General features: G+C 38.5%; 3 protein-coding genes across 9 annotated transcripts in view; 1 reads left to right on the top strand and 2 right to left on the bottom strand.

Annotated features, from left to right (window-relative positions):
• Window positions 1-756: 756 nt before the first annotated feature.
• LOC108047418 (anaphase-promoting complex subunit 5) lies at window positions 757-24,696 on the top strand. 2 transcript variants are annotated; one of them, XM_017127592.2, is made up of 3 exons: window positions 757-945; window positions 1,010-3,167; window positions 24,617-24,696. In XM_017127592.2, the coding sequence occupies exons 1-2, from the start codon at window positions 826-828 to the stop codon at window positions 3,158-3,160; spliced, it is 2,271 nt and encodes a 756-aa protein (XP_016983081.2). In that variant the 5' UTR covers window positions 757-825; the 3' UTR covers window positions 3,161-3,167; window positions 24,617-24,696. The 2 variants fall into 2 exon arrangements, with proteins under 2 accessions (XP_016983081.2, XP_016983071.2); XM_017127582.2 differs by lacking the exon at window positions 24,617-24,696 and having other exon boundaries at window positions 1,010-3,244.
• LOC108047457 (mitochondrial import receptor subunit TOM22 homolog) lies at window positions 3,589-5,991 on the bottom strand. Of its 2 annotated transcripts, none has more exons than XM_017127659.2 (3): window positions 5,876-5,991; window positions 5,069-5,104; window positions 3,589-4,262 (listed from the first exon to the last, which is right to left on the bottom strand). In XM_017127659.2, exons 1-3 carry the CDS (start codon window positions 5,894-5,896, stop codon window positions 3,954-3,956), a joined length of 366 nt encoding a protein of 121 aa, XP_016983148.1. In that variant the 5' UTR covers window positions 5,897-5,991; the 3' UTR covers window positions 3,589-3,953. The 2 variants fall into 2 exon arrangements, with proteins under 2 accessions (XP_016983148.1, XP_016983140.1); XM_017127651.2 differs by lacking the exon at window positions 5,876-5,991 and adding an exon at window positions 5,257-5,634.
• The window catches only part of LOC108047429 (calcium-binding protein E63-1), a 30,976-nt gene continuing 12,357 nt past the window's right edge, over window positions 6,079-24,697 (bottom strand). For 3 of the 5 annotated variants that reach the window (XM_017127613.2, XM_017127605.2, XM_017127640.2), the window contains 4 exons: window positions 18,676-18,819; window positions 10,745-10,895; window positions 10,525-10,673; window positions 6,079-8,053 (listed from right to left, as the gene is read on the bottom strand). In XM_017127613.2, coding sequence (XP_016983102.1) covers window positions 8,031-8,053; window positions 10,525-10,673; window positions 10,745-10,895; window positions 18,676-18,819 — 467 coding nt within the window. In that variant the 3' untranslated portion in view covers window positions 6,079-8,030. Of the gene's footprint in view, window positions 8,054-10,524; window positions 10,674-10,744; window positions 10,896-18,675; window positions 18,820-23,557; window positions 23,808-24,697 lie in introns of all 5 variants that reach the window. The other 2 variants (XM_017127623.2, XM_017127631.2) reach the window with 2 other exon arrangements.

Here is a 24,697-nt window from a genome sequence, read left to right as displayed (position 1 = left end):
CCATTGGCAGTGGAGCGGCCGAAGCAGGCGGTAATCTGCAGCAGCAGCAGCAACACCAACAGCAACCCGGCACCTCTCAGCAGCAACAGCAGTTGCAGGGAGTCGAACTCGTTGGAGCAGGCGTTGTGGCCAATTCCGGTGCCGTCGGTCCTGGTGCCGCCAACCGCGATGTGTTCGACGACAAGGAACGACATCCAGCAGCAACTGATGCTTCTGAGCCTTGAACCGAATTTATAATTATAATAATATATAACTCAAATATGCATTCGAAAAAACGATTTTTTGGCACTTTTTGCAACCCATTTACATGATTGAAAATGACGAAAAATCGACCCCAAAATAAAAACTATTTTATTTCTTCAAGTAAATATTTTGTATCAAATTTGTCCTGAACTGCTATTTAATGATATTTCTAATTGAATAATTACTTTTAAGAGTGAATAAAAATATAAACAGAAAAAGGCTTATTTATATCTAATTCCGCTATCTAGCTACAAATTAGTTGGAGCGGCAGCGCTGCGCCGCAGACAAATCTTTGGAAGAAAAAGACGAAGAGAGGGCTAAGAACAGCAGAAAAAAATTGGCGCAAATTGTACACTTGACGCTAGAGGTGCAAAATCATCGATGTTTACCTACATTGATGTTTTTTCACCTGCCAAGCAGTGATGGGTAAAAAGGAAACATATAATATCGATGTTTGAAAACCTCGATGTTTCCCAAGTTTTGGAAAACATCGATGTATCGATACATCGCCGATGTTATTTCCAGCTCTAGTTTACGTTTTGCCGGCAAACAGAAATAGGAATTTGTGCCCATAAATTAACCATGAATCTGTTCGAGGAGCTGGACACCTTGGACCCCTCCTCCAAAACTGAACCGCCCCGCATTGAAACACCCACGGCGCACAAGATAACCGTGTTAATACTGCTCAAACAATATGTGATTGTAAGTGCTCCAAGATTGCGGCCTACCAAAACCTAATTACCCAGTTTATTCTTTACCCCCGCAGAACAAGAAGTCCTGTTTGGATACTGGGATATCTATGCGCACCCAGCGTCGTCGGATGTTCTATATGCTGGTTTTCAAGTTGGTCCAAGAGTCGGATAAGAGCTACAATGAGCTCCATAGCTTGCTGACCACCGGCAGATACAAACTGGACACCCTGATGTTGGAATCCTTCGAAAAAGCCATGTCCGAATTCTGTGCGGGCAGCATTGAGTCCTTGTTCGATTTCACAGAGATCCAGAACATAGATGAGATTCTAAACGAGAACTACGGCATTAGCCAGTTTAGCATGGTGGGCGTTTATGTCCGGAGAGTGGGCGTGGTCCTGGAGCGTCTCAGTTTCCCGGAAATGATGGACATGTACAAAAACATCTGCTCCTATTACGAAAGAGGAGTTCGTGCAGCAGCGTCTGGTTCCAGAATGACCATAGCTGGTGGTATTCTCCACAGGGAAGAGACTCCACCTCCAAATCCCATAGCTGAAAAGCCTGCAGATCCTGAAATTAAAAAGAAGGAAGGGACTACTGCTCGTATTGCCCAAGAACGCAACCCACTCAGCAAGTGGGCCCCAAAACAGGCCAAGTTCTTCATCAATAAACAGTCGGAACTGCTGGAAATCAATGAGAGAAAGGCTTTGCCGCCTTTGGAGCTGCAGAAGAAGGTCCAAGAAATCATAGACGACCTGCCACTCTCAACCACTCCCTATTTCCTGGGCTACATGAACCAGTTGAGAGTCAGGGATTACTACAACGCACTCTCTGCTCTCCACAGAGCTTTGGACAGGAGTCCTGTGAGGCTGATGAGCCAGGAAAAGGGTTATCAATACTTCTGCGTCAACCTAGCGGTGCTACATGCCACTTTTGGTCACCGTGATGAAGCTCTAGCGGCGCTCAGGGAGAGCATCATGCTGGCCCAGGAACACGGCGACAAAAGGAGTCTGAATCTGGCCAATACTTGGTACTGCCTGCTCAGGGATGAGCTGCCCTTATCCGCTGTCCAAAAGAGTGTGCAAGAGGCCAACGAAGTAGATAGCTCTCTGCTGCAGAACTACACTTTGGCGCTCCACTTCGCCGTTAAACTAGGAACAGTGGCTGGCTATCAGCCCTTGAAACTGTTCGATCTTCTCCAGCACAGCGATAATCTCACAAATCGCAACAACTTTGCCGACCACTCTTCAGAGGCTCTTGCCTTAAGGAGTGCAGTGTGGTCTGCTTATGGAAGACACGAACTGGCTGCTCTGTACTCCCAAGTCCTTCTAGCAGCCAGAGATCGTTTTAGCAACGGAACTTCGGGCTTGGGCAGCGCCCTAGCCAGCTATGCCCTGTGGCTTCAATTGCAGGGGGAGTTCCAACTATCCAAAGTACTCCTCCATCGTGCTAAAGAGCGTTTCCCACGCTTACCCAGCGCCGAGGGCTGGATGATCAGCCAATGCCATGTGGTCATCCAAGCGGGCATTTACCAGTGCCGCTGGCACGATGCATTGAAAGCCTGCGACCAGCTGTATTTGCTAGATCCCTCAGATGCCATACTTCAAAGAGCTTCTATATACGTCGCTAAGAGGGAGTTCTTCAATGCCAGACGCCTCCTGGACAAGCTGGCTTCCCAGGGTAACCTGCCTTTTCTCCTGCGAATGAGGGTTCAAGTGTTACTTGGCTATTGTGGCATGGCGGATGGACGTTTTTCAAGTGAGACCACCATGCTTCTACTCCGCGTGGCAGAGGATATGGCTGACTCACAGATGGATTACGAGTTGGCCTTGGTGGACCTGCTGTTAGCCCAGCAACTGCTGCTCCTCGGGATGCCACAGAAGGCCTATCAGGCCATTAAGCGCTGCATGCACGACATCCACATCAATGGTGGCTTGTACGAACGAGCCAAAACCGATTTCGTGTTCGTGCGCTGTCTGCTGGCCATCAATCAAAATAGTGTGGAGGAGCGAAAGGCCCAGCTCCTCAAATCTCTAGACATCCTAGAGCGTGCCGCAAAATCGTTTAAAAAGCTCTCTGCTCATGCCAAAGTTTTGGATGTGTATGTGTTCTTGGCCCAGCGATTCAACGAATTCGGGGAAAGGAATTTGCGAAACAAGTATGCTGGAGAGTTCCGGCGTTATTTTACGGACCATCCGATCCCAAGGGAATATCTGGGGAGTCCCTAGACTTGAAGTAAGTGGTTAAACTCTCAATAAAATTATTTTTACGGCTATATGGAGAATTTCCAAGCTAATTTCCATTAAAATTAATTCGGTTGTTTATGGGGTCAATCCTTTTGATCACTCATTTTTTTGATGACTCAAAAACAAAGAATTGAAATATCGTAAAAGCTATTAAAACACAGATTCATTGATATTTAGCTATTTAAATTTCACCTTTCGTTTTCTGTTTTAAATAGATCCGAAAAACTTAAAAATCATAGGGCAAGAATGTAATCTAATAATTAATATCTGCGAGAAAACTAATTTTCTAAAATACTCTTTTTTTTTGGGGACCCATTTTTAATTCGACGCATTCTTTTACTCAACATTTACCCAAAACAATATTACAAACAAGTACTGCGAACAAAAGTATGAAAACAAAACTTCAACAATTTGACTTTTAACTATTAATAAACGTAGTTTTATTAATTGGTTTAAACCGTAGTGGTTGCTTTGTTTATACACTGTAAGCCAACTACAATGCTAACACCTATCTGAAGTTTTGCAACTGTTCGTTTCGATCGAAGAGGACGTTTCCTTGGGGCCGGTAGTTCCGTAAGTGTGGATGCGTAAATGCTGGGCTATGGAGGGGCATTTGATGGGTGACTGCTTTTGCCCACTCGGGACGTCCTCAGCCTCTCGATTTCGACTGGGATTGATTGGTATCGACAAACTTAAGCTAACGTGTGGCAATTTCCGGAGATCCGCTGCCGGTTTTCGTAGAACTAATATGCGTATGTGGTATGGTCTCTCTCGGTTAACGAATCAAGGGTAAGCTGGGCGAGGAACCTCCAGGGCCCATCGCGCTGCTGGGTCCAAGAAGCACCTGCTTCTGCTGCGACTTCTGCAGCTCCTCCATCTGGGCGCGCTCCGTCTCGAAGATGACCGGGGCGAACAGGATGACCGAGCTGGTGAAGAATATCCAGCTGGCGTTGCACGAGAACGTGTAGAATCCCTTGACGCCGTTCACGGTGGCTTTGCTCACAGCTTCCACCGCGTTGCGCAGTGGCTCCGGGAACATCTCCGTCAGGCCCCAAAAGCGCTCGGCCGCCGACTCTTCGGGTTCCTGTGTTTGAAGGAAGAGTGGGTTAAATGGATTCCTTCATATTTTCTCTTAGCTTATTACTAGTACTTAGTACTCTATACTTTGAGTTTAAAAAAACCATGAATAATTTTATACTCAACTGCATACAAAAAATTTTAGATAAATCATCTTAATTAAAAGAGCTTTATCAGATACATATTTGGATAATAGTTAACTATCGGGAAATTCAACAATAAAAAGATTAAAATTTTGTTGTCTTCGCTACGATAACTCGTCGTTGTTGAAAATGTACAATTAGGCTGGTCTAATAATTGAATATAATAAACCTATATTATCAAATTTTGTATAAATTGGGAAACTTAGAAAAAAATTCAATTCTAAAGCTTATACAAACACCTATGTGAGTAATAATAGTTGTTCATTATACTTCGGATCCATAAAGGCAATTCCATTATCAATTGATTTTCTTGACTACAATTTTGACTTAACAGTTGATAAGTATCATTATGCCGAGACAATTTAATTACTGAGTAAAACGTTCTAAAGATTTTTTTTAATTTAAAAAAAATAAAGAATGAATATTATAGTGATGACAATGAATTTTTACAGTAGACTAGCACGTTTTGGCTAACAGCTAATACATTTCTAAGCCAAAAAATAATATTAATAAATCAAATGGAAAGCCTAATTGAACTGTTTTCAAAGTGAGGATTCCTGAAGACAAATTCCATATTTAAAATAAGCCCTAAGATGTCCTTATGGTGTTATTTGCCTCCTTAAGATTGAGGTTAGATTGCGCGTTGTGTTTACAAACAGGGTCCACTTACATCATCGTAATTCTCGCCTTGTGGCTCATTTGAAGTCTGTAAAAAAAAGGAAATTAGTACAGGGTATCGAAAAGTCGCTTTTATGGGACAGCTGCTGCGATTGACCGACAATTACGTGAGCACGATAAGAATTGAGGGAAGTCAGGGTGTTCAAGGGGGTAACAAGGGGGCTCCACGTTTTTACTTACGGCCGCCACTGCCCGCCGCTCGGGCGTTTCGTCCTTGCTTCCGCCCAACGAAGACATCCCGCTGTCCTTTTCAATGAACTCGATTTCAGGATCTGAGTCCATCAAATCCTCGATTTTCACAGTTTCGGTATCCACTTTTGCGGCTTTATGTCAACGCACACGCTCGGAAAATCGAGGGTTCGGCTATGGAGCAACCCTTTAAATGGACCCTGGAAGATCTTATCACGGAATTTGATCGCAAAATGCAGTTCGCACTGGCATTTAATTAAGCCTCAGCGGATCTTTCGTTCGCGGTCGCTTAAAATTTCAATAAAAATTGATTTTATACCGTGCTGCTCCTCGTGAGCTCAGTGGTGGACTTTTAGCGATAGCCGCCAATTGCTGATATCGATATATCGCACCGGATTTGTGAGAAATCTCCAAACGCGGTTTTTGAATTATGGTATTTTTGAAAGAGTATTCTAACCTTTTTGAAAAGCTTTTTTAATTGCATTGCATTTAACTACCAATTAATATTAGAGAATTTTTGTTTTTGTTAACAAAATTAACACCATAATATAGGTACAAAAACTGCAGTTCCCACAAAAGCAAACTAAAATCCTTTCACTGGTATACTTACCTTTCTCTCAGTTTCACTCATTGTCGTTATTTAACCGTGTTTGTCGTCTTCAAAAAAAATATACACAATATTTTGCGCAGAGCCAGAAATTTAGAAACGTTGTCAAATCGAACAGCTCAATTTTACAGGTACTACGATTTCTGGATTGGCAACTGTCAAGGATGGAAACGCCTACTATAATAAATTTTAGAATAAAACATTTATTGAGCGTTGGTGTACTGTTATTTATTATGTCACATCTCGTTTTCCGACTCGCAATCGCATTTATAAATTATGAAATCATTAATACCTAAACCAAATGTCTACCACTTTAAGTACGCATACAGATAATGTCTTAGTTGTTTTGTGTTTCGTGTTATCCAGTATCTATATATATATAGAAGATAATATTAGGTATGTAGTTTGACGGTAAACATAAACAGTTATCATGTATATAAGTAGTATATTGTTGGGTAGGTATATAGTCCTGCATATAGTTGTTAAGCACATTTAGAGGTCATAAAAAACTACTTGAATTGAAGTACATTTATCGGGTATATTCAATATTTTGGGTTAGAGTTTAGTTTGATTCGGTTTTCGATTTTAATTAGGTTTAAATTTGCTTTGCCTTTGCAGTCCTGTTGTAAATACCATACAAAAAATGTGGTTTCCTTGTTTGCATTCCTTGTTTTACCCATTTTGCGATTTGTACCATTGACCTGATTTATTTTTTCTTTACCCAACTTTATCCATATAGTGTTTAAATGTAAATATATACTTTTAATTCTCGTTTCACTGAATTTTCAAAAGAGCACTTTTGTTAAATATATATTTTGTTTGATTTTGATTTTCTGTTCTAAATTTGTATCAAAAAAAGGCTTACGAAATCAATAAAAAAATTATTGTTTGAAACCGCAATGCCTTAAATCGATGACTTGTAATTGTTATACAAAATTTGTTGCTTCTCGTTAAATTATCTATGGGACGGCAATATGCAATGGACTTGAATTTCGAAAACAAATTAAATTAACAAATAACTTTAAAAAGAACGCAAAACAACATATTAAAATGTAAAGTTTGAAGACTTTGAACTATGTATACCAAGAATTCTGAAATGTTCCATTCATTGTTGGTTATTGTTAATTTACGTTTTCATTAACATCTTATATAATTTTTGCTGCTCGGCTCATTTGTATTTTGTGCCTTCATAATAGAGCTCAGAAAACACAAATGCACCATCGAGAGTATCGATTTTATCAAACTATGGTATTGTTTAAGTGGATAAATGAAAGAAAACATATTTATAAACATTACATTTCCTACCGATTTTGCTTAGCTCTGTTTTAAATTTTAAAAAACGTTTTTTTTTATTATTAGCTTTGTATAACCGATAACGCCGATGTTTTGAGAGCTCTACAAAGACACTTCCCAACTGAAATTAAATCTTTTGTTTTCTTATATAAATTGTTAACATTTATTTCCTTATTCTAACAAATTTGAAACAGTTTTTGTTTGTTTTTGGGGTATTTGAAACGCGCATACATTGAAAGCAGCATAACTACAATAAAATACAAATATATGAATCCACTTGCTGGCCTTCGCCGAATTAAGATATATTTTTATTGTATTTTTTTTTTAATTCTCCATTTGCCTGCTCTTTTTTTTTTGCAGCACCCTAAACACAATATCACTCACGCGCTCAGACTTATCCGAATATGCAATTTATATGTTAAATGTTTATGGGTTGTGTTGTCTCTGTATGATTTAAATTATTTTCAACGCAAATCGTTTACACAAACTGTCTAAACATTTCCATTTAAATTTTTCCAATTGAATCAATAATTCACTTTTTTACAATCGACAAAACTTTGAAACTAATTTACATATGAATATGTTTGTGTGTGTATATGTGGGTGTTGAATGAAACGAAAACTTTACGGGTGTGTGTGTGGCCTGCCTTGCACTTTTTTCGAACCCTTGTATAAATAAGTTTTTTATTTTGTATAAAAATTCAAACAATTGTGTTCTGCACATTTTGTTGCATTATTATTTTCTGCATGTCTGAGTATATTCTTAATAGCTTAACAATTATGCTGAAGGGGTAACTCGGGGTGCATTCCACTCGAAATTTTCGGGGTTTCAGTTGACCATGCCTCCATGTTGGGCGTAAAACTGCTTAGAGCAAAAGTCTCGTGAATTCTGAAATTAAAATGGGAGAAGAGTCTATTAAATATAATTGCTGACGCTAAAAATGTAATAATGATAATATAACAAAAAAAGTATAAAATATTAATGACTTAAAATAATTTACCTAGGCATGGTTTCTATCTTTAATCTTTAAAGAATCTTTAAATGTGCTGAAAAATTTAATGAATCGAACTGGAATCAAAACTATTTCCCTATTTTTGGATTGTTAAATTTAATTTTTAAAAACCAGTCACTTTTCAAATCAAATTTAATGGAATAAACCTAATTTTCGGAAGGAAGAATATTTTCCTTGACAGTTTTGTCCACCGAGGCAAAAACATTTTACAGATGAGATAGCCAAACTATATAAGCTGTCGCCTCCGGGCAATCACGCCTCCGAAAGAACGAACTACGACTTTTTTTATTATTTTTTATGGGCGTGGTTTGCCGGAGGAGGCGTACGTGTTGCTCCGGCCAATCGACCCATTCCTCTGGCCAACCAACACTGCAGTGTCAGCGAAAACGGAGCGGACAACGTTGCGTATACCGAACAAACGGATAACGTATACGCAATGTTGGCCGTTGTCGATGCCGGTGTGCAAAGTAAATAGCGTGAAGGCAAAGACAGCAACAGCAGCAAAATGAGTAAATAAATTGCAGATGCCAGCAAACAAATGCGGGTTGCGGGCTGGGCCTTTCGAACTTTGTGGGTGGTTGGGTGTTGGGCTGACATGTCAATGCGTTACAAGGTCAAAGTATCAACTAGCGAGGCGATGGCATATGAACCTAATGATACAAGGGATTCCAGGCCGGGCAAACAGCACAAAAAAAAACCAAGTACAAAGAGGCCACTTCAGTCGAGCATGTCCCCGTATTAGTTTAAGTATATTAAACAAATTTAATGCCACGCAAGGGAACTCTGTGCTGTCCTTTTTTTGCCATTAGTGCAGAATAATACGTGGGTGTGGCATCATGGAAAAAGGGGGGATTCTGAGGTGAGGTGCTGGCACTTCATTCTGGGTCAACTGCATTATGGACTTTTCCTTTCTTGTATTTATGTAGCTATTTTCTTTATCAAAAACTTTTTATGTCTGCGACTAGGGTTCAGCTCCAGACCTCAGGTCAATTTTGGAAAACAACACAGTTGACGACTACAAGATACCTTTTGGAAATGTGGCTCAGACTTTAAGTGAAAACAATCGTTTTATTTAATGTTATGAATTAGAAAATTAATTTAGAAAAATTAATAGGAGACTTCAAATCCCCAGAGAATTGCTACCCTAAAAATATTTTCTGGAATAAATGAAAAGTTATCTTATTTCATATAAATCGTGAATGATTTTCAATAAATTTTTATTTTACACTTCTTCTCAGTACTTAAAAAGGTGTTTCTGGAAGATTGATAGATTTTATGCACCGTAGAGTACTAAATATCAAATTTAGTTACTGCACCATTTAATACTACTTCTAGTTTTAGGGACTCAATCCAAGAAAACCCAATAAACCCAGCAAAGACCCGAACAACGGTTATAAAAACTTTACGAGTAAACAAACAAATAAACCTTCGGCCGCATTAGGTGAACTCCTGTTGCTGTTACTTGAGGTTAATAAACTTTGTTTTTGCCGTATTTGTCTAGCTGATTTATGGGCATACGGTTTTCGGTGCGTGGGACAAATATTGACACGAGCTAGCCGTATCTTATGCCATCACTTTATTAGGGCTCAGACAGGCGCAGCTGCAACAGGATCACAGCCTTTGGAGGTTATTACAATTATAAATAACATAAACAGTACTGTTTCTTTGAAAATAAAATGGTTTTCCCATAAAAGCGCTCCAAAATCGTATAACTATTGATATAACAAAGGGATATACGAGTATTAGCGATTTTGTTTTGAGAATATCTTAAGATTCAAGCATTTTAGCTTATTTTAGGTTATTTCAAAAAATTATTAATAATACTGAGCTTTAAACGAACAGTTTAACGATTATTATGAATTGTAGAAACTGGAAGTAGAAATGTGTTCAGTGTAAACAAAATTTAAAATTTTATTTTGTTAATAAAATAAAAATTAGCAAGCCAATCTGAAATCATTACAAAACTATTGATTCAACAAAGTGATATACGAGTATTAGCGATTTTTTTTGAGAATATATAAAGATTTTAGCTTAAAGATATGCAATGATGAATATTTATCTGGTTATTTCAATAAATTTATAATAATACTGAGCTTTAAACAAAGAGTTTATGAATTGTAGAAACTTGAACTCATATTAAAATGTGTCCAGTGTATAAAAAATTTAAAATTTTATTTTGTTAATAAAATAAAAATTAGCAAGCCAATCTGAAATCAATAAAAATTCGGATTTGGGACTGCTTTTTTTGGACTGTGCACACATGTCCTTCCGTGCGAACGCCTGCGTCAGCAGTGTCCTTTGTCCTTTGTCGGCGGCTGCACTCGCACGCACTCACTCACTGACTCACCCTCGTAATTGATGCGCCCGTCCTGGTCCAAGTCTGCGATGACCAGCAGCTGCTCCAGCTGCTGCTCGTTCAAGGGCTCCCCAATCATCTCCATGGCGGTCTGCAGCTCGTCGCGCGTTATGAACCCATTGCCATCCCGATCGAATACTCTGCAGGACGAGGGGGGGGGATTAGCAGGGAGTTCTGCGCACTAAGTGTATAAGTACGAGCGCCAACATACCTAAATGCGGCTATCAAGTCCTCGGTGACATCATCGGCCTCGTCCACCGGCTTGCTGTCCTTGCTGTCCTCATGTGACTGCTGGTCGTCTCGCAGCGCCTGGATCCTGCCCACCCATTGCAGGAACTCGGCCTCGTTGATTAAGCCATTGCCTGCGAATCGGAAAAGGGGGATGTGCGGGTGAGAATCGGTGTCTGAGGAAAATTCTGGTAAATCAAGACAGTCAGCAAGTGCAACAGCAGGCTTTTTTAGAGAGTAAGAGACCACACTTTCTGCTGCAGTAATTGAATGCACACAGAAAAAAGGTACGAGATGGGTTCTAGTTGTATTGCTTTTCCTTACTAAAAATGCACCTGTACAGTCAATAGTCCAAGGAAAATTCTCGGAAAAGTGCACAGTAATCAAGTGCAAGCAAAGTGTTTTCCGGGAAGGGAAGGGAGATTTTCTACGTGCAATAATTGAATGCACTCAAAAAAGAAGGGTCATATATTTATTTAAAAAAAAACAGAATTTAACAAATTAATTGTTTTAGAACAAATTTTCTTAATGATTGTTCAAGTTTTTGGAAAAAATACAAATACAAACATTGGCTCAAGAGTCCCAATTTTCGGTCAAAAAGATCAGTACTTTGGCCGTAAGAATGCAAAAAAATAACCCAATTTTGGAATTCAATACCTTGTTAAACTCCTCATGAAATTTTCAATTAATCGTTATTCAAAGCTGAACATTTTAATTTTTGTAAAAACAACATGAATGTTATTATTATTAAAATCCAGAAATATAAAATAAATAAATATATTCGAGTTTCGGTTTTATGATCAAAACCTTTGGAAATAATGGTCAGATCTTGAAATGTCATGCCTCGTTTAATTCGTTACAAAATTTCCAATCGATTGGCATTCTCAGCTCAAAAATTGTATTTTGGCCCAATTTTGGCAAAATAAATAATGCGAAAATCGCTAAAAAATAAAATTTACCAAATCCACCTGGATTATATTGTATAGGTTCTCAGCTGCACAAAACAGTCATTCTTTTGGCTGTGCGTCTTATTTTGTCAAAGTTACGTCAAGAAACCCCTTAAAAAATGTGTTTTAAATATATTTTTTGATGGTCAAAACCTAAAAAAAAGGCTGCTCAATTTTTCAGTTTCTTAATCCAAACCCTTGGATATAATGGTCAGATCTTAAAATGTCATACCTTGTTGAATTCGTTACAAAATTTCCAATCCAATGGTATTCTCATCTAAAAAATTTAAATTTGGCCCAATTTTGGCAAAAAATTAAGTGTTACCCCTTATAAAAAATGCGAAAATCGGTCAAAAAATAAAATTTACCAAATCCACCTGGAATTGATTGTATAGGTCCTCAGCTGCACAAAACAGTCATTCTTTTGTCTGTGTGTCGTATTTTGGCCAAGTTACTACAAAACACACATAAAAAAGGTGTTTATAAATAATCGACCAAAATCCATAAAAAATCATCTCGATTTTTCGGTTTTTTGATCAAAACCCTTGGAAATAATGGTTAAATGTTGTTGTAATTCAGGATAAGGATATCAAGCGCTGTGGTGAACTAAACCAGACAATGCATTAATCGGCTGTGATTCTAGAACAGGACTTAAAAATCAAATTTTCGAGGACGAGCTTACTAAATTGTAAATTCCTCAAATAAGCATAAATATTTTCCGTGTAAGTGCTGCTGGAAACATTTTGCACAAACACTTTCTGAGCACAAAAAATGCATTTTCATTGTTGGGAAATGTTTACACGCCTCAATCCTTAGCAACGAGGACATCCTTTGTTAGGGCAGGATATGCTTGGAGCGCTTCCTCCTGCGCCAATCCTAATGCTGCCCAGGTGGTGGCATTGTCAGAGGCATTTCCGGCTGAGATCTCGGGGACCATTAACATTCCGAAAAGAATGGGAAGACGAAAAATCAAAACCAAAGCCAAGGGAAAATCCCATGCCGAAAGCTGCAAGTGAGCGCTCTCAGTGGGAATGTCTCAACTTTTCTCTGCCGCTGAAACTTTTATAATTAAGCGCAGAAGATACGCCGCCCGGAAAACCTTTTGCGCTATGCTCTTCGGCCTTGACCTTCACCATAACTACTGAAATATATAAAAAATATAAAAAGGAAAACAACTCCCACTGTGTGAATGGCAACGAAAATGAAGTCCGAATCTGTGATAATCTCCGCTGGCATAAATTTGCTGGCAAATGCCAAGGGATATAAAAAAAAGAGGGTTGTACATCATTCGCATTTTCATCTCTAATTGCAATTTGTTTGACCAAACCGCGACCATAATTAGAATTGCTAATTAATTTGTAAGTTGAAAGCAAAGAAATAGACTTGGGAGATATAAATAAATTAATTAAATGAAATGGCAATAGAGAACTCAAGGCAGTGGGTTTATACCCATAGAATGTCTTGATAATTTTGGGACTTATTTTGGGACTTTGTAATACTCCGAATAACAAAACAATTAACTCTTCAACAATTGTTTTCCAGACTTTAAATTTAATGTATGTCCCCTCTTCGTGGCCAAGACAACTAAAGACTTTTTGCTAAGTACAAGCTAGGGATTTCGTCTACTACGGGCAGTAAAATAATTGCTGGTAATTACCAAACGAGCCAAGGACATTCTCCCCCGAGTAACATTTTGTTGTTGGTCCTTTGTTGGCATCAAAAACGCATTTGGGGTCAAACAACCGGATCCGCATCAATTAGACAGTGCAACCAAAGAGTTCCTTGGCCCGAGGCCAGCTAACAAAACAAAGTTCCACACTCAACTCTCGATGAATATAAATATTGCTCCATCGTCAACATATCAACATATCACGATGATTGCTTGGGGTATTTGCTCATATGTTGCCACCCAACTTGGTCATACATGACCCATTATTGTCATCCAAACCATCTTCCCCTATTTGCCATTTTCCTGGCGCAGTTTTTCCTGCTTTTCTTATTGGCCTGACATCTGTGTGACATTTGTGTGTCGGCGCTGCTTGGAAAATATTTTCATTTGCGCTTAGCGGCTTTCATCCCACTAGTAGTTCCCATTCCAAGGATACAGGCTATGAATATAGCCTGGAGAAGTAAGATTTGTGCCATACAGAAATAGCAAAATCAAAATTAAAAAATTAAATTTTTTAGACTAATCAGAAAACATAATAGTTTCAATCATTGCAATTAACAATCATATATTTTTCAAAGTAATGTAACATATATTATTTCTTTAAAGGGAAAAAATCCGTATTTATTAGCATGAAAATAATAAAAACTAGGATTTAATTAGTAAAGAAATAAAAGTGATAATTTTTTAAACATGTTCCTAATGTAATGCCCAAAACAGGGTATCTGTTTGTGATTTTCTATTTGGACTGCATGTTCTGCAAGTTGCCCTTTTCATCTTAAGGACCAAGTCCCCATTCTTGAGAGGCCTTCCTCTCAGCTTGCTTCCTCTTATGTTTTTTTTTTAATGCGAAAACCAAATGCACATTATCTCTATCTCTACTTCTATCTGCGCCAATGTCTGTGTCAGCCTGCGAAAAGGACAAGTCCAAGGATAATGAAAATGGCTTGGTTATATGTATGTTGATGTTGACGCTGCCGCCATTGTCATCGTTTGTCGTCCTTTTTTTCTGTTTTTTTTTGAGCCATACGGACGAAGGCGAGGGCGTTTCTGGCTGCGACTGTTTGTCGCACATTTCGGTAATGTCCTGCATAGAACGTGTCCTGTGGAAGAGCCTCTGCCACATACATATGTCTGTGCCCACTTGCCTCGTTAAGCAGAGCAACAAATTTTCAAGCTTGACCTGCAGTTGCAACAATTTCTTGGCATTGATCGATGAGAGTCTTTCCCAGAAAGTTTATTCCAAAGACTGCTTTAACTTTTAAATGCAGCAAGCTAAATCAATCATGGAATTGAAAGTAAATAAGTCAAAATAACTGCGATTTAAGAAGAAGTGAAGGAAAATAGTAGTAGTGAAAATAATTCACAAAAGTCAATTCAATGAAATTTAAAAAAATGTACAAAATAAAATTAATTTAACTCCCAATTAATGATTGAATAAAACTTAAAACCTAAGTATGTTCGGCCAAAGGTAAAATGTAATATCTATGTTGATGAATATTTCTGCATATAAAGTTCTCTTTAGACTAATTTATTTTGATACTTTAAAAAAACTTTAAATATCTAACAGTTTTAGTTGAAGAGCTGTTTCTTTTCCCCAACTGTAGCTTGCCACCTTCTTTGGATGGGTCTATTTCAATCACAGATCCCTGATGCTTTGTAGGCTGCCCTCGATGAGGGACGTTCAATGACAACCGGCATAACAAATGGCCAATGCGGTTTGCCAGTGCATTCGGTGTCTGGACATCGGGGGGAGGGAGTGGAGGGGGGGAGGGAATTGGCGAGGTGTGTGGCAACAACTTCATGCCAAAGTGTAATCAATTATTGGCAAATGTAGCTGCTGGTTGTAGATTGTTGGCTGTAGTTTGCAGGTGACCTCATGCCACTGCGAACGGAAACGGAAGTTCACCCGGGGTTCTGGCAACGTATTTGTGAGGGAGGCATGCCACACCCCGTCCATTGAGCCACTTTTGTTTGATTGTTGCTCTGCAGTGAGGCGACACTTTGGCCACGTATTTGGGCTTGTAAAACCGGCAATAAGTGCCGACTAATACACAGGCAGCAACCCATGAACGACTGCCTTTGATGGCCAATAAATTACCTTGCAGTTAGGCTATTAATTAAATTCCCGAGAAAGGCAACGCTGCGTATGTGCAATGTCTGCTGGTGTCGGGAAATCCCCCCACATTTTCGGCCAATAAACGCAGTTCAAGGCTGCGATTTCAGGGTTTCAACTGAACTTTGAACTTAGCTTTTCCATTTTCGGGCAGTCTTTATTCCACTTGTTCTGCAATTTTCAAGGAATTTTCGCTGCCTGGCATTTTAAGCTGTATTTAATTTGGCTCCCGTCTTCTTTCAGCCATTGGTTATGTAAATTTCGGCCAGAGGTCTTCGTTGAAATTCGATTAGAGGGTCAAATGCACCAAGGCCATTTCGGTGGGCGGTGTGTTTTCTGGTGATTTTGGGTGGTTGTGCAATCGCCGCGACAGTTGTTGCTAATGTGAAGCCCAGCGGTTGTGGTTTTTGGCCTGGTCCAAACTAATTTAACCTGGCACACACAGAGAATCCCCGCGGGAATGGCTTTGACGCTTAACAACTTGGCTAATAGGAAATTTAATGGCCTACAGCTGGCGTTTATGTGGATTTTGGGCCCGAAAAGCAGGCAGCTAACAACCTGCCGCCACAACTCCCGATATCAATTAATTTTGTGGCCTAAAAGCGTGTGACAATTATTTTTAAATAGCGCTCAACGCTCGCTGGAGTAGTAAATTCTTAACTGCCGCCCAACATAAATTGTCAATTGTCTGCTTAAGCGGCAATTGACCCCCGAAAATAAGTGGAAAAACGAGCACAGAAGCAATGAAAATAGCGAAAAGAAAAACTGTTGCTTGCGTGCTTCATTCCACGGCATAAATAAGGCCAAGAAAAACCTCTGCCAGGTGGTCACTTAGCAATGTCAGAATGTCTAAATCAGCGACTTTCTGCCCAGTTTTTGCCCCCACCATTCTAGGCCTTCCTTTTCTCCCCCAGAGAGAGTGTCATCGAAACCCCTGGAATGTTAATGAAGCCATAAAGTGCACGCTTTAAGCCACATTCAACAAATTGACCGGGCCTTTATCGAAATGCTGGCCAAGTGGAAAACAAGAACAAAAAACAGAGCCAAGTGTCTCTTTGTCTTTGGTCTTTTGTGAGCATTTGTGGGCGAAGTTGTTGCCCTTTTATGTTGATTTGGTTGCCTTTAATGGGGTTCAAGGGCCTGCTAAACATGCATCTTAAATTAGAAAAAGTTTTCGATATGTCAAGCGGATATTGCAGATTATTTATATTGCCGATTAATTAAAACTTGAACTATGAAAGTGAGGAACTAAGAAATTTCACCTTTAAAACTATGAAAATAACATATTGAGCTGAACAATTATGCTAAAACACTGTTCTTGAAAAAACAAAACTGTCAAAATAATTCTGGAAAATTACACACAATTCTAATCAATTTCAGAAAGCAGCTACATTAATGACTATCTAAGTAACACAGCCTTTTAGTACTCAATATCTACTATCATTGGATAAATAACCAATAAAACCAATATAAGTTTGAGGCTTAAGAATAATCTATCCTTTGAAAAATCTACAATTTGCATTGAAAATGGTCCAAAAACTATTTAGAAAAAACCCTTTGAGATTTGTCTTAAAAGCCCTAAATTTCAGATCGGATTTAGTTGTAATGCCCGTTGCATTCTTCAGCCTTTTATTTGGTCTGTCTGGCACATGTCGCAGCCTGTGTTGCGAGCATTGTTTGCTGTCAACTTACAGGTCTCCCAGAGGCCAATCCACATGTGGCAAGGGGTGTGTGTTTGTGCAACACTCGCCTGCTGGTGGCACCCATCAAAACAGGTCCCTTTTGCCCCAGGACCCTCCTTCTGTCCTGTCTGGAGGGCTGTCAGCAACAGTTGCCTGCTTTTATATGATAAATGTCACTCGCCCGCAAACCAATTCCTGCGAAGACTCCTTCCATTTTCCATCTCCCATCCTTTTCGTCCTGAACGTGACCGAGTTTAAATTTACAGCATAACCAGTGCAAACTGCAGACCATCGATAAGAGCCCTAATGCAATGGACAAATATTTAAATTACCTGTGAAGCGATTAACCGAAACTCAATTACCAGTGTCGAACAAACAAAAGTGAAACAAATGGGCTTCGACAATACGCACTATCTTTTATTTGCGCAAACAAAACCAAACTGTCAGCTGGTGATTAAAATAAAGCCGTTTAAATTGTGACATTACTCTATTTATTATTATTAAAAGCATAATAATAATCATAAGGTCATAAATTCATAATAATTGCAATACGGTCTATTTATGGATAGGTCCACGATTGACGTTATCACGTAGTGAGAACGACAACAATTGCATATTAATAGAAAATGGAATTTAATTTTCTGCCAGGTTGCCCTAATTTAATTTTAATATGCGCCACTGGGCTAAATTGACGAATGAAATAAAAATAACATCAATTTACTGGATGCCAAGAATGCAACAGGGAAAAAGCCCCCATCGTTTGTCTTGTATATTTTTATCAGGCAAACGACGTCATTTTACAGCCTTTCTTGGCTGGGGAGTTTATATAACCAAAGCTGCATTTCCTAACGAGTAAATTAAATGAGAAAAGCAAAAGGAAACAAGACAGAAGTGGAAAAGTGGCCCACGGCGAATATCCGATTTCTTGCTTAAACTATATTTTCCAGTGTATAAACTGCGTTATTGCAGCGTAAATAATGAAAGAACTTCTTTAATATGTATTCAAGAAAATCCAATATACGAACTATTTTTTTTTATATTATTTATTTGTAAACATGGAACCCGTACTTTTAGTACCTTAACAATATAGTTTTGAATATGAATTTGAACCAAACCTCATACGACCTATTATTTTCCTAATTCAAATGCATAGCATACTTTTTTGATTCGGTTTTACTTTAAAGACTTTAATGCAAACATGAAAACATATATTTGTGTCATTTGGTTTACCTTTGGGAAATTAAAACCAAAAGCCAACTTGTTCAACCTGTTTATTTGTGGCTGGCCAGGTCTAAACTTGATTAAACGCCGCTAGAACCAATCGACATGCCTCGGTGGGTTTAATTAACGTTTCCCGACGGCCTTTCAACTGCCACCCGGCATTGTGAATTATTAAGGGGCAGACAAACAAACACTTTCACGGGGACAAACTGTTGCACTCAGTGGCCACAGGTTGCTGGCCAGGTGGAAAGGGGCTCATGAGTGGAATTAAGGGGCACTTACCCGAGTGGCTTGCCTCACGGATGAGATCGTGGATGAGTTCGTCACTCACGTTTATGCCCAAATTCTTCAGCATAAACTGCAGCTCGTTGGCGGTGACGCGTCCGTCGCGATTTCTGTCTAGTAGATCGAATGCTGTGCGTAGATCTGGAATAAAATACAAATGAGAGGAATGCATTAGTCAGAGGTATGGAAAATAGAATAGAATATTATAGAACAAGCATTCATCAAAAGGATTGCTAGGCTTTAGCGCAATCGCAAAACCCTTAAAAATATTGTGCAAAAAAAAAGGAAGAATTTTTCAAATGTTTTTTACCACTTATATTTAGTTTTTTATTAGACGATACCAAGTGTTCGTTCTCTCAGAAAAAACATGCACACCTAACATGTAATATATTTAAATAAAACTTAATTTTATTGAGTTTCATTAAAAGCCGGGTCAAGTTTTTCCTTAAACCTACAGATTCTTTGCAAACCACTTATTTAATCTGCCCTTTAGGACAGATTGTTCACAACCCAAACCTCTTTTGTTTGTGGTTTTGGCCAAGACATTATTACGTATGCGTGGTGTTAGCCACAACAAATCTACACAGGCGACACAGTATTTACATATCAGCTGGAATGAAATGACGCCTTAAGTCCTCACAATTCTGAAACGCAAATTTACCAATAAATATTTTAGGGGTGAAAAAGTAGGACAAACCAAAGAAAAAAAAGAGTCGTAAAATGAAAGCCCATTTCTGTGGAAATGCGTGATTTGTTTTTGGGGAAAAGTTCGCGTGCCTGTTTTTATTTGTTACTGCATTTGTAGAAATTATGGAACGCGCGAAAAACAAAAGCCATTGAAAAATGTTTATCGCCTTGGGGGGTTTTTCATGTTTTCCCACTGAGCAAACAAAAAATAATCGTTGCATGCTTCCAGGCTAAGACGGAAATTACTCTGGCTTAAAGGCTCATTCGGGATTTGAGCCGTTTTCTATTGAAGTTTAGGGCTGTTTCAGCGAGGTCCTTGCACAATAATTAAGGCCTTGCGATGGCCTTCTCTGCGGCACGCCAAGAACCGAAGAACCGACAACCAAGACCCCAGTCAATGCCTTGTGGCCATAAAATCAGATGTCTGGGCGCCCCAATGCCAAATCGATCAAACTTGCAGTTGGCCTGCCAGAAACAGGCCATAATATTGCCGCTTAGCCAAAACTTATAATTTTCCCAATCGCGCATAACTTTGCGTGCAATTTGCTATGCAACTTAGTTGGAAAATAAAGGGTAATGGAGTAGGGTAGGCAAACTATACCGATTTGAGATTGAACTTATTAAATTTGCAGGTTTTTTTATGCTACAGTTATAAGAATAATCTGGTAGCGATGATTACAGATAGAATTCTTTTGTAGAAAGACAAGAATACAAGTTATTCCGGAGTTTATAAGTTAATCAGCTTTATACGCCATTCTTATATATATTTCTTTAAAAAGTTTACCCAACTATACAGGAGCAATACTTTTTGAGCGTGTTATAAAATCAGAATGCGAAAGGAGAGCAAAAAGCAATATTATCCTTTGAAGGCAGTCGCCCGTTTCTGGCTAAATTCCGATGCAAAGAAAAAATGGAATAGGGAAAGAAGATATGCGAAAATTGCATGTAAATTGCTTTGGGCAAAAGCCGCTTTTCCACCAGACCACGCCCCCCCTCGTCAGCCCTTTTCCATTTTCCCCTTTTCCGGCGCATGTAGAGCACTTCCGTTGCCGTAGCTTTTGTTAATACGACCACACTCTTGAGCTGCGTACTTGTATAGTTTGTAATTGCACACGTGTTTATACTTCAGATATTGACACATTGACACCAATATTTCACAGTGCAGTGTCTGCAGCCCGAGCAGAATGGAGAGAATGACAGGTGTCGTCGGGAGAGCGGGACATATTGAGGTTAACCCATGGATCGGCGCATTTGATTGGCATCTAGTTAGGGTGATGTCGACGCTTCCACGGCAGACACTCGCATACGATATAAATTCCGACGCTCCAATTCAAATCGGTCTGTTGCTTATTTTGACTTTTATGGCTTTGGCAGCCGATTGATGGCTGTGGTGGTTTTCATTCAAATTTGCCAAAAATGTAGTATGTTAATGTGCGCAGTTTCGAAGAAAGTACCTAAAAATGTTTCCATGCCTTTAGGTTTTTGAAATATTTTTTCAAATAGTTGAAAATTATGTTTTTTTATACCCTTGCAAAGGGTAACTACAATTTCACTCAAAAGTTTGAAACGCAGTGGCTCATTTCCGACCCTATAAAGTATATATCTTCTTGAATTGATCAAGTCCTTCCGTCGAATTGTCCGTTTCTAGCAAAACTAGTGCCTGAGTTTTAAAGCTATTTGTCAGTTTAAGGTTGATCAATTGTTTGACCCATTTTCATGTTAGTTTTTTTAAGTTTCCGATGACTTGTAAAAAGCTGACCCACACTTGCACTTCTAGATTCCAAATTCAAGAGTTATGTGGAAAAAAAATTCGTAAACATAAATTAACGTTGTTAGATAAATAGTCAGATTTCACTTATTTTTTTGCTAGCTTGTAATTAAATTCCTGTGCGAAGGACTTCCTCCTTTTGCCTTTAACATAATTGTAAACCAAGCTGGATTCAGATAGCACTCAAGTGTTTGGACTAGCAATTAGCGAAAGTTGTGTAATTGCCTTATTGAACCGGGAGAAAGACGAACTTAAGGTTCCAGCAACTTGGCTCGACATTTCCATGACAAAGTCGAAGTGCGCTGTGGCAGAAAGTTGGCCATCAGTAAGTGTCGCTGCAACTAATTGAGGCGACATCTGGGGCATCCTATCCCGCGGAATTTGCAAGTATTCCTGGGGGTACGAATGCGAGTCGAAGACTTCCCTACTTTGTGCAACAAAACTTTTTCCGAGGGGGGGGGGTGGAAAAACATTTGTTGTTTGCCCTTGTCTGTTTTGGTTTGTCGTTTATTCTTTTGCGTTGTCAATGAACTTGATAATTGCATTGCATCGCTCTCGACGGACCCTTTATGCCCTCACTTTCTCCCCGGGGCCTCGTTTTCGGGGACTGTGTAATTGAGTTGCCAACAAAACTTGCCAACACTTTCGCCATCGCACAGAGGAACCCCAATAAATTGCACTTGCACACTGTGGCTGCTGTCGTAAATAACGCTTAAAAGTGCAAAGTTTTTTAGCTCCGAAACTTTTGCCATCCCACACATATATTGGCAAAAGATTTGCCAAGCGAAATAAAACGCTTCGGAGGGAATCGCTCTATGCATAAACCACAGCGGCCATGAAATGTGACTTGAAATGGGAAATGGCAGAGTTGGCCATTTGATTTCGGCCTTTGGGGTTTTATATCAGGGTCACGGATCTCTTGGGTTATTGTTTTGTTCACTAACTCTACATCAAGTGGCTTTTAATATACATTCAATCCAATTACATTGCTTGTTTTTCAGCATCAACTTTTGTGTCGAGACAGTTTAAACTATAAAACCATAGATAGTTCTAACTTTTAACAGATTCATATTTTAAATATAGCAAAGTTTTTAATTAAATAACATTTTTAACTTTAATATTATCCTTTCCCTTTAAATGACGTTAATTGTTGAGAGTCTTCCCAGTTTGTTCTTAACTCGTAATTAAACGTAGTTTATATTTTAACAATAAAGAATGGCTGTGAATAAATCACAAATTTATTTAGATTGCAAAATCTAGATTTGCCCTTTTGTTTTTAGAGTTTCCATGGCTATTAATAGCCTGGCAATAAGCTGTATTAATCCCCTTTCATGTTCGCACTGAAATCAAATTATCCATCACAAAGGACGCGGCTTGAACATTTTACGCGGGCTTTTCAACACTTCAAACGTGTCAAATTGAAGTGGGTGTGTGGGTGTTCGCTCAAGAGCCTCTATTTGTCACATACATTCATGGGGAACCGTGTGGGAGTTTATAGAGCACAGAGTTGAATATACATTTTTATATTAAAAGTCAAAGTAATATCCATTACTATTCAGTGAAGAACAGGAAAAGAGGAAACTGAAAACATGGAGTCCTGAAACTGACTTAGTTTGGTTCAATTCACAAATAAATTGCATTGTTGCAATAACAAAAAAAGGATATTTCAGGAAAGGGGCAATACAAAAATATAATCCAATTGATTGACTTTAACAAGAATGTTAAGTATTAAAATAATTAAGATAAAACTATATTTGCTTGCTCCTTTGTTAAAAATTCACTGATTAAAAATCACAAGACAAATCAAAACAAAATCGTTGACAAGCACTAATAAAGAATAATAGCAAAAGTCTCAACAATAATAATGAGAATGTGAAATACTACTGGACTTTGTTGTCGACTCGCAAAGATAAGATATTATGGACTATGGTAATTCACAGCGAAAGAAAAAAACAAAACACAACAGAAAGTTATCGTGTTGATTAGATTGGAAATTCCGTTGATTGTGTTTGATTGTTCTGCTTGTATTTTGTTTGTATTTTGTTTGTCGAGTGGGTGTATGTAATATTTGGCATGACACACGTCTATGTTTGGTTAAATTCCCCTCGTCTAATTTGTACTTTAAATATGGTTCACATGCACATGGCTTTATAGTGATAATTGCCAAACAATATCATGTGCTCGCTTAGCATTATCATAGAAATGTGTGACTGAGATAATTCCAACAGCAAAACAAAGTAGTTAATAAAAAGTGTGGGCTAAATTTATGATCCACAGCAAGTCTGGTATTGGCTTGCCCCTTTGGGGTCTATTAACTGAAATATTTATAACGTTCATTCGATTATCCGACTTGTGGGTATCATAAAAATAGCAAAACTTTGTGAACGAAATAAGAGAGTGAATTATTTTCCATACTTAGCTCACCTCGCACTTCACTTGCGATTTCTTTGTGATCCATTTCTGTTGTTTTCTGTTTTTTGCTTATATCTATATAGTATTTATAGATTTAGTGTTTTGTGTTATTTTCGACGCTCGTTTGTTTGTTATTAGCGTAATGTATCTTTTTTGCTCGCCGGCAATTATGACTTTAGCTTTTTTGCGGATGTGTGTACTTATTTTTGTCTCTGTTAACGGGGCGTATGAGTAACGCCAGCGATTTGTTTAGTTTTCACTACTTAAACAATGCAAAGGAAAATGGTTTTCGAATCATTACTGAATTACTGTTGATCTTGGCCGAGCAGCACACGATTATAATGAGTCTGATTGGTTTTGGCTTGGTGTTTTAATTGCAATTAATTACTGAAATCACGACTGAATGAGGTCAAAATGCGTTCAGGGTCAGGGTCTATTATTTTCCCTTTTGCTCCTTTCTTGTTTTCCCCACATCACGCCGACACTTGTCGGCTTTCCTCAATTTATCGCCCGTCACTCTCTGAGTTTTCCCAGACTTGATATTTCAATAATTATGCCGCCTGACAGCCATTTCTCTTAAGGCCAATAAATATACGTCTGGGGTGATGCAAATTGAAAGTTTTATGGCATGAACAAGAGAAATATGATGGCAAATTAAGCTGACTTAACTTTGTTTTGGATTTCTAAGAGGTGTTGTGGAAAATGGCATTAAGCTAGAGTGTTTCAAGCTAGAAGGAATATGGGATTAAATTAAGTCCTCTTTAAATTAGAAACAATTGGTAGATGAAAAACTGCATTATTTGTAATCTATATTTATTATTTATTTATCATCTTTTTTTATAATAAATAAAATTGAAAATAATATCTTTGGCAACTTTATAGCAATTCACTCATCCTGAAATATATTTGATGTCATAATTTAACACACTGAAACTAGCTTTCCATATCAAATTTCTATGTCTTGACTCATCATTTGTCATGGCAATTGTATCATTTGGCATAAAATATTGCATAGTGCACTGCGTAAAATTCTTAGTGACATAACAACTTCTTTTTGTGTCCTGATTTCAGTTCCTTGGCTTTTAACTTTTACCGGAGACTTAAGGACTTATTAACGGACACTTCAAGGCCGCACGTTACGCTTCAATTACG

This window comes from Drosophila rhopaloa, unplaced genomic scaffold (assembly GCF_018152115.1).
Source record: "Drosophila rhopaloa isolate 14029-0021.01 unplaced genomic scaffold, ASM1815211v1 contig_159, whole genome shotgun sequence".
Taxonomy (NCBI): Eukaryota; Metazoa; Arthropoda; class Insecta; order Diptera; family Drosophilidae; genus Drosophila; species Drosophila rhopaloa.
Note: the sequence above shows the minus strand (reverse complement) of the source record. Positions and strands in the feature narration are given on the sequence as shown.

Coding starts and splice junctions, on each gene's coding strand:
- LOC108047418 (XM_017127592.2), top strand. CDS start 826: ATGAATCTGTTCGAGGAGCTGGACACCTTGGACCCCTCCTCCAAAACT. Junction 946..1,009: donor TGCTCAAACAATATGTGATT/GTAAGTGCTCCA, acceptor TTACCCCCGCAG/AACAAGAAGTCCTGTTTGGA.
- LOC108047457 (XM_017127651.2), bottom strand. CDS start 5,358: ATGGACTCAGATCCTGAAATCGAGTTCATTGAAAAGGACAGCGGGATG. Junction 5,105..5,256: donor AGCGGCGGGCAGTGGCGGCC/GTAAGTAAAAAC, acceptor TTTTTTTTACAG/ACTTCAAATGAGCCACAAGG. Junction 4,263..5,068: donor AAGGCGAGAATTACGATGAT/GTAAGTGGACCC, acceptor CTTCAAACACAG/GAACCCGAAGAGTCGGCGGC.